General features: G+C 57.3%; 2 protein-coding genes across 2 annotated transcripts; both read right to left on the reverse strand.

The window, feature by feature from the left end:
- Positions 1 to 619: 619 nt before the first annotated feature.
- GMIP (GEM interacting protein) lies at positions 620 to 11,583 on the reverse strand. Its single transcript, XM_061356499.1, is given in 20 exon segments — positions 620 to 657; positions 660 to 952; positions 1,879 to 2,075; positions 2,157 to 2,294; positions 2,374 to 2,562; positions 2,800 to 2,939; positions 3,025 to 3,114; positions 3,208 to 3,294; positions 3,731 to 3,837; positions 3,927 to 4,117; positions 4,489 to 4,626; positions 4,709 to 4,885; positions 5,295 to 5,375; positions 5,587 to 5,697; positions 5,956 to 6,020; positions 6,268 to 6,393; positions 6,792 to 6,846; positions 6,949 to 7,024; positions 7,116 to 7,209; positions 11,562 to 11,583. Coding segments are annotated over 20 exon segments (2,415 nt in total).
- A 2,902-nt stretch (positions 11,584 to 14,485) lies between these two features.
- NXNL1 (nucleoredoxin like 1) lies at positions 14,486 to 15,865 on the reverse strand. The gene is made up of 2 exons (XM_061356500.1): positions 15,543 to 15,865; positions 14,486 to 14,774 (listed from the first exon to the last, which is right to left on the reverse strand). The coding sequence occupies exons 1-2, from the start codon at positions 15,863 to 15,865 to the stop codon at positions 14,486 to 14,488; spliced, it is 612 nt and encodes a 203-aa protein (XP_061212484.1).
- Positions 15,866 to 16,177: the final 312 nt, after the last annotated feature.

The following is a 16,177-nucleotide window of genomic DNA, read 5'->3' on the forward strand; positions in this document are numbered from 1 at the left end:
TTGCTCTGATTTGTGCTTCCTCAGGGAGCTGGGCCTGGAAAGGAAGCAGCAAAGCAGCATCCTTGCCCATCAGCCATGGCCAGGGGCACTGCAGGCAGAGGCTTGCATGGAAGCATCCACAGCTCCAAAGCAGGAGGCAGGGAGTCCCCAACTGCAGCTCTCGCTCCCTTTTCCTTCACTTTAGCAAAGGAATTGCCCCTTTCCTGCTCACCAAAAGGAGTGTGGAAAGGGAAAACCCAGCCCAGGGATGCTGTGCCCATTGGTGGCTTTAAAGTGCAGTGAAATAGGTTGGGAGGAAAGAGCTTGGGACTCAATGGCAGCAGGAGGAAAACCAGGGTCTGGGGCTTAGGGATGCAGCAGGGCCCTGTGGGGTTGTCCTATGGGATCTGCTGGGCCTTCAGGGCACAAAGCTGCTTCTGAAGTTATGGAGCATGGAGAACCAGCAGCTTAGGATGGAAAACCCCATTGTTCTCCAGAGCAAAACCACCCTTCAGAGTGGTCCCAGAAGCTGGCGGTCTCCCACTCCATCTGCTCCTTCCCCTTGGGATAACCCTTGGCTAGGAAACAGGGTTGTTGGGTGTGAAAGAAGCTCTCTCATCACGGGTCCACCTCCCTGCCTCTAGAGCAGGGTCAGGGAGCCCAGCTCGGTGCCTGGAGCTCTACCTCTACCCTTAGGCTCCGGGTTGGGTTTGGGCTCTGCGCTCCTTCATCCTCCTCCGCTGCTGCTTCTCGCTCCGGATGCTCCCATCCCAAGGCCGAGGGCAGCTCCTGCATCCCGAACACCCGCTCGTAGTTCTCAATGAGGAACTGCACCAGCTGAGCTTGGTACCCGGAGTCCAGCAGGCAGGCCATGGACACATCGCTCCCCGCGCCCGCCCGCATCAGCGTGGGCCCGAACACTATGCCCAGGTTGGTCGGGGACATCTTGTTCTCTTTGTAGTTCTCTGCCACCCTAGGAAGGGAAAAGGGAGGGTTAGGGGCTCACCAGCGCTCAACCCGAACGCACCCAGCACCCATGGGATGCCCCAGACCCTGTTTCCTAGGAGAGGGAAAGCCATCTCTTCTGGGAACAGGAGTGGGATGGTGCGGCCCTACTGAGAGCGGTTGATGCTCGTGAGCTGTGTTCAGAGGTGGGTGAAAGAGCTTGGGTCATGTCAGTCCTTGACCTCCTGCTCTGCACTTGATGGAGTGTTAGCACCAAGGACATTGGTCCTTCTTGGTCATTAACTTGATGAAGTGTTAGCACCAAGGACATTGTGGTCCTTCTTGGTCATTAAGACTGCTATCCACTTGATGAAGTGTTAGCACCAAGGACATTGTGGTCCTTCTTGGTCATTAAGGCTGCTCTCCACTTGATGAAGTGTTAGCACCAAGGACCTGCTGGTCCTTCTTGGTCATTAAGGCTGCTCTCCACTTGATGAAGTGTTAGCACCAAGGACCTGCTGGTCTTTCTTGGTCATTAAGACTGCTCTCCACTGATAAAGTGCTAGCACCAAGGACATTGGTCCTTCTTGGTCATTAAGGCTGCTCTCCACTTGATGGAGTGTTAGCACCAAGGACATTGGTCTTTCTTGGTCATTAAGACTGCTCTCCACTGATAAAGTGCTAGCACCAAGGACATTGGTCTTTCTTGGTCATTAAGGCTGCTCTGCACTTGATGGAGTGTTAGCACCAAGGACCTACTGGTCCTTCTTGGTCATTAAGATGGTCCTTTCCATGCCTTACCCTTTTACCCTCCCCAACATCCTGCTTGGCTCCCCGAGGCCAAGGAACCCCAAAGGCTCTTCTCACACACACATGGTGCTGAGCTCCTGCTCCCTTGGCAGCGAGGCCTCAGCAGGGACCTGCTGCTGAGCAGCGCAACCACCACCTCCTCACCTGTACAAGTGGGCCATGAGGTGCCGCAGGGTGTTGTAGTTACTGGCAGGCAGTTTGCTCAGCACCTCCTTCATGCTCTGGATGGGCTGGGAAGGGAAAGCTGCCCCATCCAGCCTTTCCTCCATGGGTCTCTGAAGCTCTTTGGCCAACGTCATGAGCTCGTCGTAGAGCTGGGACGGCAGCACCGGGGCTGAGAGCTGCAGGGAGAAGGGAGGAGAGCATCCCGGTACCCGCACCGAGGGCTGGGCTTGGCGGGGCCAGAGGTTTGGGATACCCACTTCCTTCAGGAAATGCTTCAGGACCCCGGTGATATCATGGGGGGAGTGCTCGGAGAGCTCCACCAGGCTCCGGCCGCTCTCGAACGCCTGGCACAGCTTCTCCACGCGGGCTTTGGATCCGCTGATGCGGTAAATGCCCTGCGTGGTCCAGAGCGGGAGGGGTCAGGAGGTTGGGATGCAGAGGGGACCACAGCCAGGGTGATGACTGCGTCCTCACCTGCACCCCCAGGGCCCGGGCATCGATCTCCGAGGTGCATTTGACCACGAGGAAGGGAACCTCCTCGGGGTAATCCCGAGGGACCTGAGCGAAGTCAATCCCGAACAGAGGCACCCGGTTGGGGAGCTTCTTGTGGCCGCAGGTGATGAGCAGGCTCTCAAGGCACTTCTTGTGGCAGGCCAGGCAGCACTGAAAGGGCAGAACCCCCACCGAGGTTATGGGATGGTGGAAGGGGGGGTCCAACAGTGCCTGAACTTGAAGGGCATCTCCTGGCCCTTCGAGCATCAATGCCCCACCAGCCCCAAGAGGGTTCGAGGCGATGCTCTTGATGTAAACCAGAGGGAGGAGAGGCACAAGAACACAGCAGAGGGGCCCCCGTAGGTGGTCACCTCGGGCTCCATCATAGTGGGGTCTTCCAGCCCTCACCTCCTCGCACTCGAAGCCACTGACCATGAAGGTGTCGCAGTCCCTGCACTTGGAGGGACCCCGCAGCTTGCGGAGCCGGTGGGTCTGGGCCGCGCTGGAGAGCGGGATGCTCCTCGCCTGCGGCTGGGATGCGCTGGTTTCTATGGAGACAGCATGGAAGCGTGAAGAGGAACCCATCCATGAGCATCGGTTCCACCTCCTGAGTCCCATCGGGATGGGCCTCACCGTGTTCCATGGGATCCCTCTCTTCCAAGTCATCCGAGGAGGACACGGTGCCGGTGGATGGAGCTTTCAGCAGCTTCCTGGTAGAGGTTCCTTAAGGAGACAGCAAATCACCCTCCTGATGCACTATGGGGCTCAGTGGAGAGCTGATTCCCTCCGGGTTTGGGGCATTTCCATGGCTCCCACCTGGGCTGGAACTGGGAGAGTCCAAGGAGCGGGATTCACAGCTGCCCCCGAGGCTTTCCGTGTCGCTGCAGTGGGACCTGCTCAGAGCTGCAAGGATGGAGCCTTGGGATCCTTCAGCCAGGGCTCAAATCCCAGCCAGGCTCCCAGGAATATCCATAAATATCCATGGTCTCTCCCAGCCTTGGACCTGCCCCTCAGAACGTGAGAACCCTCCCACCTCTTTGCCAATCTGAACTGCAGGGAGGAGCGGTGATGGGCTCATGCACAAACAGGGGAGTTCAGGTTGGGGATAAGGAGCTCTGCCCTGTGAGGGTGCTGGGACACTGGGATGGACCCAAAGGAAAAGGTTTGGATGCTCCAAGTTCAAGGCCAGGCTGGACAAAGCCTTGGGTACCATGCTCTAGGGTGAAGCATCCCTGCCCACAGCAGGGGGTTGGACCTGGATGAGCTTCAGGTCCTTCCCAACCCAACCCATCCCATGACTGGAGAGCAAGCTGGGACATCCCCATTAACATGAACCTACTCTGTTCCTCGTGCCGGGAAGCATCCTCCAGTGTGCTCGCATCCTTCCCTACGGAGGACGGTCCTAGGCAGTGCGATGCCATCTTCTTCTTGCCAATGGGAGGGGACCTGGGAAGTGGTTGCAGGCAATGGTGCACTGTGGAGTTCTGCCGTTCCAGCTGGGATATCAGCTTTCTGCTCTCTTCTTTGCCTCCTACCTTTGGCCTCCCGACGCAAGCGGCTCGAACTCGAACACCTCCATAGGGATGTCTTTCTTCTGCAGAGCCTGGATGAACTCCAGGTACTTCTGGCCTGCTTTGTATGGCCTGCACACCTCGGCCAGGTACTGGTACCTCACTGGGATCTGCTCCGACTGAGCCAGCCGCTGCTTGAACATCCTTAGAGTGACCTTATGGATGGAAAGAAACCCAAAATCCCCCTTGAATAGTCCACGTCCAGGTGCTTTTTCCTCCTTTGGACCCCAGTCATTCCCCAGCCTTTAGGTTTTCACCACCCAAACTCAGTCCCACTGCAGATGGATCCCTGCTTGCTCTAGGGTTTTCCCCTTTTTTCCCCTTTTCCCCCTTTTTTCCCAGACTTTTCCTATGTGGAAACCCGTGTCCTCGGAGCATCACCAACTGCAAACAGCATTGGATAGCTGAGACTTATCGGTAGCAACATCCAGAGCATCCCCCTGCTTCCAACTGCTTTAGAAGGGTCTCACCCCAAGCAGCAGCTTCCCTGGGATGGGGATTAGAGGGGGAAAAGGCCCCCACGTACCCACGTCAGCACCTCATCCCCTTGGAAAACCAGCTTCCGGATGTGGGAGACGATCCGCGCCCGCACCCTCTCCAGCTCTTGCCTCCTGAAGTTGGCCTCGGTGATGCTCGTCTTGTACAAAGCTTCTGCTTCCTGGACCTGCATGGGAATGGGAATGGAAGAGGAAGTCACTGGGATGAATGGGGAGGAAGCAATGGGATGCTCGAGCCGGATCCCTCACCTTGGCCTGAGCCTCCTCGCAGGAGCGGCGCCGCTTCTCCAGCTGCTTGCTGGTGCCGGCCGTGCCCTGGTGCTGCTCGTCCTCTGCTTTGGCACTCAGGAGCTTTGCCTTGTGCAGCTCCTCTCGGCGCTGGCAGTACTGCAGCCGGGCCTTGCGCAGAGAGGCCAGGGCTTCACCCTCCGAGAGGCAACGGCGTTAGGATGCGGAGCGCCGAGAAGGGAAGCGCCCCCTCTCCATTGGGATGGATGCTCCCATTGACATGGACATCACTGGTGGGTCCCCCTCATCCCACAGCTCCCCAGGGGACACCCCTGGGTGTCCTCTGAGGAGAGCCCCAGCAGCACTCAGTCACCTTCCATAGGCGCTGAGCCCTCGCAGCTAAAGCCAAGCTGCATCCTTGCTGTGCGGGTAGCAGGAGGGAATGGGATGCAGCAGGATGGCACCGGAATGCCACCAGCATCCCCCCTCCTTGCACTCTTTAATGATCAACATCTGGATGCATATTCCATTATGTCATTACTGCCTGGTTGTGTCAATGTGGAGGGCCCTGGCTGGCATCAGTCAGGCCCATCTCTTGGCCTCTTACCATCCTCTTCTGCTCCTTTGTCCATTGATCCTTGAATTCCTTCCTCCATTTCTCTATTTCGTTCTTCTTGGCTGACAGAGGCTGCAGGGGGAGAATGGGGAGGAAGGGAAGAGGTCCCCATGAGGCAGGGAAAGGCAGGACATCAGGAAACAGCCTTTGTGAGATCCCTCTTTCTCCCTTCGAATCGGGGTGTCCCATTCCCTTCTTTCCTTATCCCCTTCACCTCAGACCGGGATAAATCCCTTCCTCACGTCTCTGGGATGCTCCCATGGAATCTGCCTGAACACAGCACCTGGTAGAATTCCTTCTGCTGGAGCAATGCCACCGCCTCGGCCGCTGCGTTCCCGACCTTCACGTCGTGTTCCAGGACCATTTGATAGAGCTCCCAGAGAGGCATCTTGTGCTGTGGAAAGCCAAAAACACCTTGGAGCTGGTGGATAAGCAGCCAGTGGAAGAAGAAAGGATCATTCCCATGCTGAGGAATGGGTTTGGAGCGTGTGTCCTGGAGGGATGAAGCTGGAAGCACCTTAAATCCAATGGGAACCCACTTGTGAAGCAGGAATACTGCGAGGGGTCATAGCGATAGGCCAAGGGGTGATGGGTTGGAGCTGGGTGATGCTAAGGTCCTTCCCACCCCATTCCATCCCATGGGGACCAGTACCTGTTGGAAGATGGCGTTTTGTCCTGCCTCTGCGATCTTCACCATCCCTTTGGCAAACTCTGTCTCTGTAAAAGGCCAGAGGGGATCAGGCACCTGATTCCCGGTGGCAAAGGGGGACTTTGGCAAAGTGGGACCATTCCTGGAAGCACAAACGCTGCCTCCTTGTCCTTGTGATCCAAAGCAGCCCCAGGGCTCGGTGCTGGGCCAACTTCTCCCTGTGCATTGCTCTTAACGCTGTGTTCGTGGCTGTGATCCTTTACCCAGTGCCTATGGAAAGCTCTGCCTCCCAATGGGATCCGTGCTGGGACTCACCATAACCCAGGCGCTTCTCCATCCAGCCCAGCAGCTCCTTGACGTATTTGCACCACAGCTTCGCATAGCGCAGCGCTGCCTCGATGCCTCCTTCGCACCTCAGCAGCATCTCGTCCGCCTCCTCAACTGCAGCAGGGGAAAGGCAAGGGGAGAAGGGCCCAGGGCTGGGGGAGCCCTTGAGCTCCTCCCCACCCCATCCCATGAAATCCAGCTTAGGAACTGGGGTCTTTCCTATGAGGAACCCTCAAGTCTCTGTTGCATTTCAGGATGAACCAATGAGAATCCTCCTGGCGGGTACCAAAGTGCTCCAGAGCATCCCAACTTCCCCTGGGGAGATCCACCCTGTGCTTAAAACCACCACAGCTTTGGGAATGGATGTCCTGGTGGTTAGGAATGAAGAGCGGGTGAGAAGCTCCTCAATGAGATAGTCCAGGACTGGTGGCAGTGGGGACCCCAGCATCATCCATCAGGTGTTGAACCAAGAGCTTAACATCCCCTCTTTGGGTTTCAATGGGTGCTGTTACCTGTTAGCTCTGGCCTCTCCGGGCTGGCTTTGCTCTGGCAGAAGCTTCCACTCAACTGTGGAGGGGGAAAGAGGCAGGAATTGACTGGGAAAATGGGGAAAGAGCAAAGGTTTGGGGAATGGGGAGGGTTTCTTCCATAACGCGGCTCTTTTCCTACCGGAATGACCTCGGGGTCCGTGCTGGGGGCTGTGCTGTCGGTGCTGCCCTTGTCACCAATGAACACATCCACTGTCCTGGAGCAGGGGACAGGAGAGGAAGCATGAGCCCAAGTGAGGTTCCAAAGAGCCAGGGAATTGGCTGACCCCCCTCTTCTCCTCTACGTACGCGTTCCCAATGGAGATCCCGATGGCATCCAGGCTGCGGAAGATCTCGCTGTACCGCTGCCGGCCCTCGGGAACGCTCTCCTGAGGGCTCAGACCTGGAGACGGGGCAGAGCATCCCATGGAGACACCCGAGATGCAGGGGAGCAGGGCCGAGCCCTCTGCAGACGCACAGGGAATCGACCATAGGGTCCATGCGTCCCAGACTGGTTTGGGTTAGAAGAGACCTGAGGAGCATCCTTTAGGATTGAGATGATCTGAAGGTGGTTTCCAGCTCCAACCCCTGCCACAGGCAGGGACCCCTTCCACTGGAGCAGCTTGCTCCAAGCCCCTGTGTCCAACCTGGCCTTGAACAGGGATGGGGCATCCAAACCTTCTCCATTCAACCCATCCCAGTGTCCCACCACCTTCTGCCTAAGGTCCCATCTCCACCTCCCCTCTGGCAGGTTCAAGCCATTCCCCTTGTCCTGTCCCTGCATCCCTCATCCCAAGCCCCTCTCCTGGTTTCCTGCAGCCCCTTTATGCACTGGAGCTGCTCTAAGGTCTCCCCTTAAGGACCCTTCTCCAGGCTGGACCAGCCCAGCTCTCTCAGCCTGACTCCAGAGCAGGGATGCTCCAGCACCCACAGCACCTTTATGGGACCCTTTCTCAACCCCCCCCCAGGCAATAACCTGCATTACAGAAGCCTGCATCACACCCAGGACCCCAGCAGGCCAAATCCTGTACATGCAGACCATTATCCATGCTGGTCCCCACTCCAGGGTCAATACCCTGATGCTTGAGGTTGTTTTGGCCATGGGTGCACCCGTAGCAAGCTGGAGGTGAGCACATGCATCTGCTGTGGGGTTATGGGTGCTGTTAATCTCACTTCCCACTCCCTCGTGCACTAAAACTGACTCAGACTGAAAACCGCTGGGGGGGGGGGGCAAAAGTAAAGAGAAACCATCAAAACCCATGCAACTGGGCCCAGTTGGTGAAAGCAAAAGGAAACGGTGCTGCTCTTTGTCCTTTTGGCATTCCAGGAAACAGGATGTGGTTGACTTCGATCTACAGTTGCTTCGTTCTGACAGTTAAGTGCTGCTCAGATGCTGCATCAGCACAAAGAAAGGATGGGAAGGGAGAACACGGTCCCCATCCTCCTTGTCCTTGTAGCAGGGGTTTTGCTCCATGGAGCTCCTTGTTCGGGGCATCGCAATCACACAGTGACAGCAGCCAAGCCATGAGCATCACCTTAACACTGGGAAGAAGGTGGGACACCGAAGGCACCCCTTTCCTCACAGTCAGCATGGAGCAGCGTGGACCTGATGCTGCGTTCCCTTCAGCATCAGGGAGATGGGAAAACTCCCCCTTTCCTTGCTTTTGCTGGGCACTGGTTTATGCCCTATCCAGATTCAGGCTCCAAAGCCTTCTGGAGCTCTTACTCCAAAGTGAGCACCCTGATGGAGCTGCAGGGAACCCTTTGGCTCCTCGTCACTCACACTGGTAGCACAGTGATGCTAAGAGAGAGCTGCAAAGTGAACCCAGCACCTCCTGCGTGGGTGATGGATAAAGCAGCACCTCGCACCCAGTGGGTGATGTAAGGCAGCTCACAGGCAGCATCCTGCTTCTCCTGCACCAATTGGCTCATAACCCAAGAGGTAACGACCCCAAACCATAACGACCCCAAACCATAACAACCCCAAACCATAACGACCCCAAACCATAACGACCCCAAACCATAACGACCCCAAACCATAACGACCCCAAACCATAACGACCCCGAGCTGTAATAAACCCAAGCCCCGTTTAACGTGAATCCCAAGTGCTCTTGCTGCTTTGTGTCAGCTTGAACGTCTCTTGGGTACCACCAACAGGGGATTGTACAACAGGAAGAAGTGACTCAACCTGAGCAGCGCTGGCCATGGGCAAAGCAACACCAGAGCTGCAGGGGATCACAAGCCTTTTGCTTCACCTCAATGGGAGAATTGCTATAGGTAACAGTAGAAATACACTGAATATAAGATTTCCTGGCCTTGCTGATGGCCATAAACTGCCCTTCGGACCCTGAGGGAAGCCCTTTAGGCTTAGGGAGCAGAGCATCCTCTGCGGCACTGGGATACGGGACCGCTTGGAGTATCTCTGCCTCGGTCCTTCATCCATTCCCTGTGACTCTGCGAATGGCCCCACCAGTTTCAAACCAGTTCTCTTACTGGGAAGCTGATCTGGAAGCGGACTCTTCCATAGATTAAACCCCATCCGTGTCCCTTGAAGGACAGTGCATCCTTAGCTTATCCCAGCGTTGGCCCTACACCTGCATCCTCTCCTGGATAGCTCTTCCCTGCCTTTCACCACTGTCCCAGGGAGAACAAGCTGGTGCCGTGCATGGAGGGTATTTGCTGCAGGAGCAGCCCTCACTTCCCTTTCAGCTACCCAGAAATGAGGTCAGTACCTAAAGCCCTGGCTCTATAGGGCACCATTGCCCAACCTTGGTACCTCGAGCCTGGCCCCAGCAGCATCTTCCCCTTCTCTGCCCTCAGCCTTGCACGTTGCAATGCAACATCTGAGTGTTACCTCTCATCAGTGGGTGTGGAACCCCCCTGCTCCACAGCACATCCCCATCGCTGCATGAAATCCTCCCTTTTTTAACCAAAAAGAGACTTTCTGGTACCCAAATGGGGCCACGAGGATGCTGGAGAGGGAACCTCTCATCAAGGACTTGTAGCGATAGGATAAGGGGTGATGGATCCAGACTGAAAGAGGGGAAGGTCAGCTTGGAGATAAGGAAGTGGTCCCCTGTGAGGGTGCTGGGACAGGGGGCCCATCCCTGGCAGTGCTCAAGACAGAGCCTTGGGCAGCCTGGTCTAACATGAGGCATCCCTGCCCATGGAACCGGGTGATCTTAAGCTCCTTTGCACCCCAAACCTGGGCTTCTATAAGGCACCCCTCAGTAAGACTCTGATTATGGCCTCCCAAAACGCTGTCTCTGCCCATCTAAGGGATACCAGCAGCCTTGGAGCAAACCAATGCAAGGCCCTGGGCAAACCCCACGCCCGCTTCCCCTCCATCACCCTGGTTTCTCTGCTCTCTTCCTGCGTCAGCATCCCCAATGGGGCTCGGCCCCCAACTGACAGGAAACACGAGCGAGGTCGGGTGCCGTAAATAGCAGAAGGGATTAACAGGGGCATTAATGAAGCACAGAGGGGAGAAGGAGGGGGGGAACTTCCACTTTGTATGGGGGTGCGTTGAAGCAGAAGCTGGGGTGTCTGAGAGCAGGGACCGAGCGCAGATGCAGTAGGGTGCGAATAGAACCAGCTTTAGAGGGTGAGATCAGCAACCCAGGCCCATTGTGAGGGGTGGCAGCTTCCAGGCCCTTAAACCCTGCTTTCTGAGTGAGAAAAGGGCAATCCTATTGAGCTGCCTGCTTGTTTCTTCAGTCCTAACAAGGAAGCGCTGGCGATGGAAGTGTCACAATGCATCACAGCGGATGGAAAGCAAGAGAAGGACCCTCCAAAGAGCACCAGAAGGAGGAATTGAAGGCATTTACTGGCCAAAACCCATAAACCTGAGTGAAATCTTTCATTCCAGCCCTTTTGGCTTTGCAAAGGAGCAAACTCAACCTCCTGAAGAGATCTTGTGGCTCTTGTGCCCTACTTGGATTCCTCAGGGGCATTTGGTATCTATGGTCACGTTCCAAAGGGGATTTGGGGTGGGATGGTACCACCTCTTTGCTCTGAAGCCCCTCATGTGTTATCACTGCATGGGGCTGTGTCTAAAGGGAGCTCAGATGCAGTGGATGCTCGCCGGTTCAATGCAGCATCCTCGCTCCTGGTGAAGGGCTTGGTGAGACCCAGCATGCAGAGCAACAAAGCAGCCTTCTACATAGGGTTCTATACACACCTATCTTCTAGCACATGGATGTGACCACGAGCTGCAGCAGCTCTCTGTTAGCTGATGCCTTCTCAACCCCAGGACAAAGACATGACGACACCAAGGGCTCTGGTACGAGGGGTTCATACCCTTGGTGGTACCGAGACCTCTAAGATGCTTCACTGCCATTACCCCCATTCAAACTCCATCCATACCCCAGGCTGTCACCATTGAGAACAAGGACTTAGAGGCCTCTTGGTAGAAGGACTGGGGCTGGTTCTGCACCCGAGGTCCTCCAAGCCTCACAAAAAGGGGGGTTCCATCCTTCCCTAACCCTAACCCTAACCCTAACCCTAACCTTAAGCCTAACCCTAACCCTAACCCAGCATCCAGGCCAACCCCATCCCATAAACCCACCTTAGCCCCATAGAACAGCGCAGTCCCTTCCGTGGAAAACCCCGTTAAGAGGAACTTAGAGCTGGTTTCTAGCAGCCATGTTTCCCCCCCCCCCCCCCGTGCCTCCCAGCCTGATCCATCCTCCCGTGCCCCCCAAAAGCTGACACACCAAAGAGCATTGAAGCATCCTTCCCATCCCAGCACCTACCGCTTGCTTCCGGCTCCCCCATGGCTGAACCCGCAGCCCTTGGGCTTGGAGGCAGCGCGACCCCAAAGGGCTCCGTCCGCTCCGAACCCCAAAGCCTTGCTCAGAGCAGTGGATGAGGAAGGGTCCGAAGGGTCCAAGGGGCCATGGGAGCTGCGTGTGGAGGGCACCCGGAGCCCAACGTGCTTCCTGCAGCCGCTGTGAGGGCCCGGAGAGCAGCGCAGGCTCCTTCCCTCCTGCGGTTTGCATCACCCATAGGGGATGGGTTGAGTCCTCCGGGCTTGGGGCTCGCAGGGTCCTGCCTTCAGAGCCCTCCCTGCTGCCTCGGGAACCCCATCAAGCTCCCATAGGCACTGAGCGACCCCCTGTGATGCCCATGGGAGGAAGGGAGAGGGCTCGTGGGTGGGAAGAAGGGATGGATGGAGGGGAGGGCTGATGGGGGCTCCCCATCTCTTTGCTGGGGGCAGAATAAGTTGGCTATAAGGATGGAGCTCTTCACAGTGAGGATGCTGAGGCCCTGGGATGGGTTCAATGGGGAGGGTTGGGATCCCCCATCCCTAGCAGCGCTCAGGGCTGGGTTTGGAGCACGCTGCCCCTGCCCTCGGCACCCATTGCCCATGAGCAGTAACCCATGGGGCTCTCTATGCTCAGGGCCTTACCCTCGATGCTGGCACAGCAGCATGGGTGGCACCAGCGGGCACAGGGAGCTCAGGAAGGAGGAGATGGAGCGCAGCAACGCGGCCCCTTTGGCTTCTCCTAAGAGGAAGGAAGGGAAAGGTGAGGACTTCTTTACATGGGACCCCCCCCCAGCACATCCCAATGGGCACCAACAGCCCTGGAACTGGGGGTGAAGCACCCGTTACCCCCAACAGGCAGAGAACCCACCCGTATCAATGGGATGGGTGCGGGTATTGCCCTCTCTATACCCTCTCCATGGCTCCACAGTGCCTTTGGTCCACCCATGTCCCCCCCCAGTGCAGGAGCATCCATTGCGTGTCCTTGTGTCTTTACACCCAAAGGTGCTGATCTCCAAGGGGAAGAAGCCTGAGCGCTGGGGAAGATGCTGGGAGAACCAGTGTTGGTTGGGGCCCATCCAGCTTGGATGGGGTCATGCAATCCCTATGGCCATGGAAGACCGGGATCACAGGGAATTGGGGATGCCAGCGGAAAGAGAGGCTCCTGCAGCAGGTTCCCTGTTGCAGCAAGCAGTTAAAGGGGTTTAGTGCTGCTGCTGTGCTCTATGAGCTCTATGGGCCTGGAATAACTTGGATCCTTCCCTCCCAGCTTGCTCTCCATGCTGGGAATGTCCTGCAGGTATCCCGGGATAAAGGAGGAGAGAGATGGGGAAGAGGAAGGCTCCACCCCGAGCATCCCCAGCTCCAGGCTGTGCCCTTTGGATGCCTTCCCATTGAGGAATCCCGGCTTTCCCATAGGGCTCCAGGGAGGAATTGGGGTTGCTGTCGGTGACACTTGAAGGGGTTTGCATTGCTTTCAGAGGAGAGCTGGGCGCTCAGATGGGGCCGTGCTCTGAGCCTTCATCTAGGGATGCAGTGCAGGATCCATCTATGGATGCAGGAGGAGAGGCTTGCCCAATGAACTGCCTGTGCTGGGAGAGCTGAGACCCACCTAAACCCATCGCTTCCCACCCCTCCTGCTGACCTCACCCAGGAGCCAAGGGGCAGGCTGGACCCCACTCATCCCTATGGGGTCCATGGGGTCCATCCCGCATCTCCGGTCCATGCTCCTCAGGGGAACTTTCCTGATGCTGGCAGGTTCCCTGTTCCCAAGCGCTCCTGTTGCTCTGCCACACAAGAAGCAAGGAAAGGGCAAATTTTGGGTTCAAAATAGGAAAATATGATTAAATATGGTTAAATATTTAATATGGTGAAACCCAAATGGGTGAAAGTCCTTGGTAAATGCTACAGTCATGGAATGGTTGGGGTTGGGAAGGAGCTGAAGATGATCCAGGGATGCCTCACCCTAGCCCATGGCACCTTGAATACTGCTGGGATGGGGCATCCACCAGTTCTCCATTGAACCCATTCCAGTGTCCCAGCACCCTCCCAGGGCAGAGCTTCCTTATCTCCACCCTGAACTCCCCTGTTTCACCCTGAACCCATCACCCCTTGGTCCTATCCCTGATGCCGGTCCCTCCCCAGCATCCTCACAACCCCCTTCAGGTTCGGTTCCACTCGTGCCCATCAGCCCTCAGCCTCCTTCCTGCAGCAGCTCTGCCACCTGAGAGCACTTTTTGGGTTCCTTTGTGCCTTTTTGCCCTGCATCCCTGCATGGAGCATCCCCAAGGATGCGCTTGGCTCGTTCTGCCTGAAGCCAAGGCCCTGCCAAGCGTTTGGATGAGGGGATTGCTTCCCTGTAGGACTCGCTGGGTGAAGAGAGCTGGGCTGGTCCAGACTGGAGAGGAGGAGGCTTCTTAAGGGAGGACCTTAGAGCAGCTCCAGTGCCTAAAGGGGATGCAGGAAACCTGGAGAGGGGCTTGGGATCAGGGATGCAGGGACAGGACAATGGGAATGGCTTGAACCTGCCAGAGGGGAGATGGAGATGAGCTCTTAGGGAGAAGCTCTTCCATGGGGACACTGGGATGGGGTGAATGGAGAAGGTTTGGCTGCCCCATCCCTGGCAGTGTTCAAGGCCAGCTTGGAGCAAGCCGCTCTATGGAAGGTGCAGGGGTCGGAACTGGATGAGCTTTAAGGTCCCTTCCAACCCACCCCACTCCCTGCCTCAATGAATTCCCATTTTGAGGGGTTCAGTGAGTTATTCCCCAAAGTCTGGTCTTTCGCAGTTACGTTTTTGGTACATAAATGGCAAAGATCTCGGGGTGAGGTTTTCACTGCCCCAAACCCTAGGAGGATGCAGATGTCGCTGCCCTGGGGATGCTGGGTGGGGGCATCAGCCCCGTCTTTGAGCCCCTATTCCAAGTCCTCTTCCCTTTCCCTGTCCTTCGCCTCCTTGCCCTTGTCCAGCCTGTACTTGAGGCGGCGGAGGGGGTCCGTGATGCTCCTCCTGCTCCGCTTCTCCCAGTCCTCTGCCAGGAGGAAATCCCTGTCCACCAGCTCGGCCGCCTCCTGCCAGTTCCGGAAGCAAGCGGGCCCCAGGCTCCGGATCTCCTCCACGGCATTCCCGACGATCACCTCCCCGCTGGGCTTCAGCACCACCACCGCTGGCACCTCGGATACGGCGAAGCGCAGCTCCAGCTCCCTGCAAGGCAAAGGGGAAGGAGCCTCAAATGGGGAAGGGGACCGGATTGATGCTCTTCATCCTTGATGATCCTCATCCTCGCTGCTCCTCATCCTCGCTGCTCCTCATCCTCCCTGCTCCTCATCCTCCCTGCTCCTCATCCTCGCTGCTCCTCATCCTCCCTGCTCCTCATCCTCGCTGCTCCTCATCCTCCCTGCTCCTCATCCTCCCTGCTCCTCATCCTCCCTGCTCCTCATCCTCGCTGCTCCTCATTCTCCCTGCTCCTCATCCTCGCTGCTCCCCATCCTCACCATCCTATAGGATTCCCATGGGCATCCTGGCCGTGTGGAGCCTCTTTGCTGACCGTCACCCACTCACTTGCCCACCCCTGGTAACTGGAGCTTAATGGGGAGCTCTGTGGGGCTGGGATAAGGGGAAGGAGATCTTGACATCAGCCCCTGGCGCTATGGAATGGCTGATTTAAAGGAGCAGCACTTAAACAACCCCAAAACGTTCACATCCTCCTGTTTGCTTCAGAAGGAGCCAGGGATAACTCCCCCTGTCCACTGCAGCTTCCTTGCCACTCACAGGGTTACAGGAAACACGCTTCCATCCCATCCACCCTCCCCACTGGAGCGCCACAGAACGGGAATAACAGCAAAAGCCGGGGGGGAAGGAGAAGGGAAACGGTTTTCCATTAGGAATAAACGCAGCCAAAGAGCTCTGCGCTTCTTCCCCTGCATAGAACAGACGGGAAAAGACCGGGACGGCCCCGGGCTCGGCCGTTACCTGCCGAAAGCATCCCCGAAGGGGAGGGCGAGCCAGCGGCGGGGCATGGCCCGCAGGAAGGCGCTGCGCTGCTCCTCCGTCTCGTCCCGGGACACGTAGACGAGGCCGAGCTGCGAGGCTCGCTCCACGTGGAAGTCATCGGTGAGGCGCAGGAAGAAGTCCTTGAGGAGCGGAGCGAAGCGGCGGCAGCGCGGGCACCGCGCCGAGCCGAAGTAAAGCAGCAGGACCCTGTTGTCCAGCGCCCCGTGCAGCTCCCGCTCCGTGTCCAGCTCGTCCCGTTCCCGGTTGGCCAGCAGGACCCTGCCGGTGAAGAGGGAGGCCATGGGGAGCGCTCGGGGATGAAGGGGGGGGGATGCGGAGCTCGCTGCCGGTCCCGGTTATTAATGGATGAGGATCAGGCGCTAAAGCGGCTTAAAAGGGGAGGTCAGCGGCGGGGTCGGGTTGGGGGGGGTTCGTCGGGGCTGTGAGGGAGCCGGTTATGGGGTACAGATGCAGGGGGATGGGGGGGGAAGTGATGGACCCGGTTATGGGGTACAGGTGCAGGGGGATGGGGGGGGAAGTGATGGGCCCGGTTATGGGGTACAGATGCAGGGGGATGGGGGGGGAAGTGATGGACCCGGTTATGGGGTCCCAGT

This window comes from Neopsephotus bourkii, unplaced genomic scaffold, assembly GCF_033783945.1.
Source record: "Neopsephotus bourkii isolate Nb327-2 ecotype Australia unplaced genomic scaffold, CSIRO-AGI_Nbou_v1 NB_857, whole genome shotgun sequence".
Classification (NCBI taxonomy): Eukaryota; Metazoa; Chordata; class Aves; order Psittaciformes; family Psittacidae; genus Neopsephotus; species Neopsephotus bourkii.

Excerpts from the sequence above, each read along its gene's own strand:
- NXNL1 (XM_061356500.1), bottom strand. The coding sequence starts at position 15,865 with ATGGCCTCCCTCTTCACCGGCAGGGTCCTGCTGGCCAACCGGGAACGG. Across the intron at positions 14,775-15,542 it reads TTCGGGGATGCTTTCGGCAG|GGAGCTGGAGCTGCGCTTCG; the intron begins GTAACGGCCGAG and ends TTTGCCTTGCAG.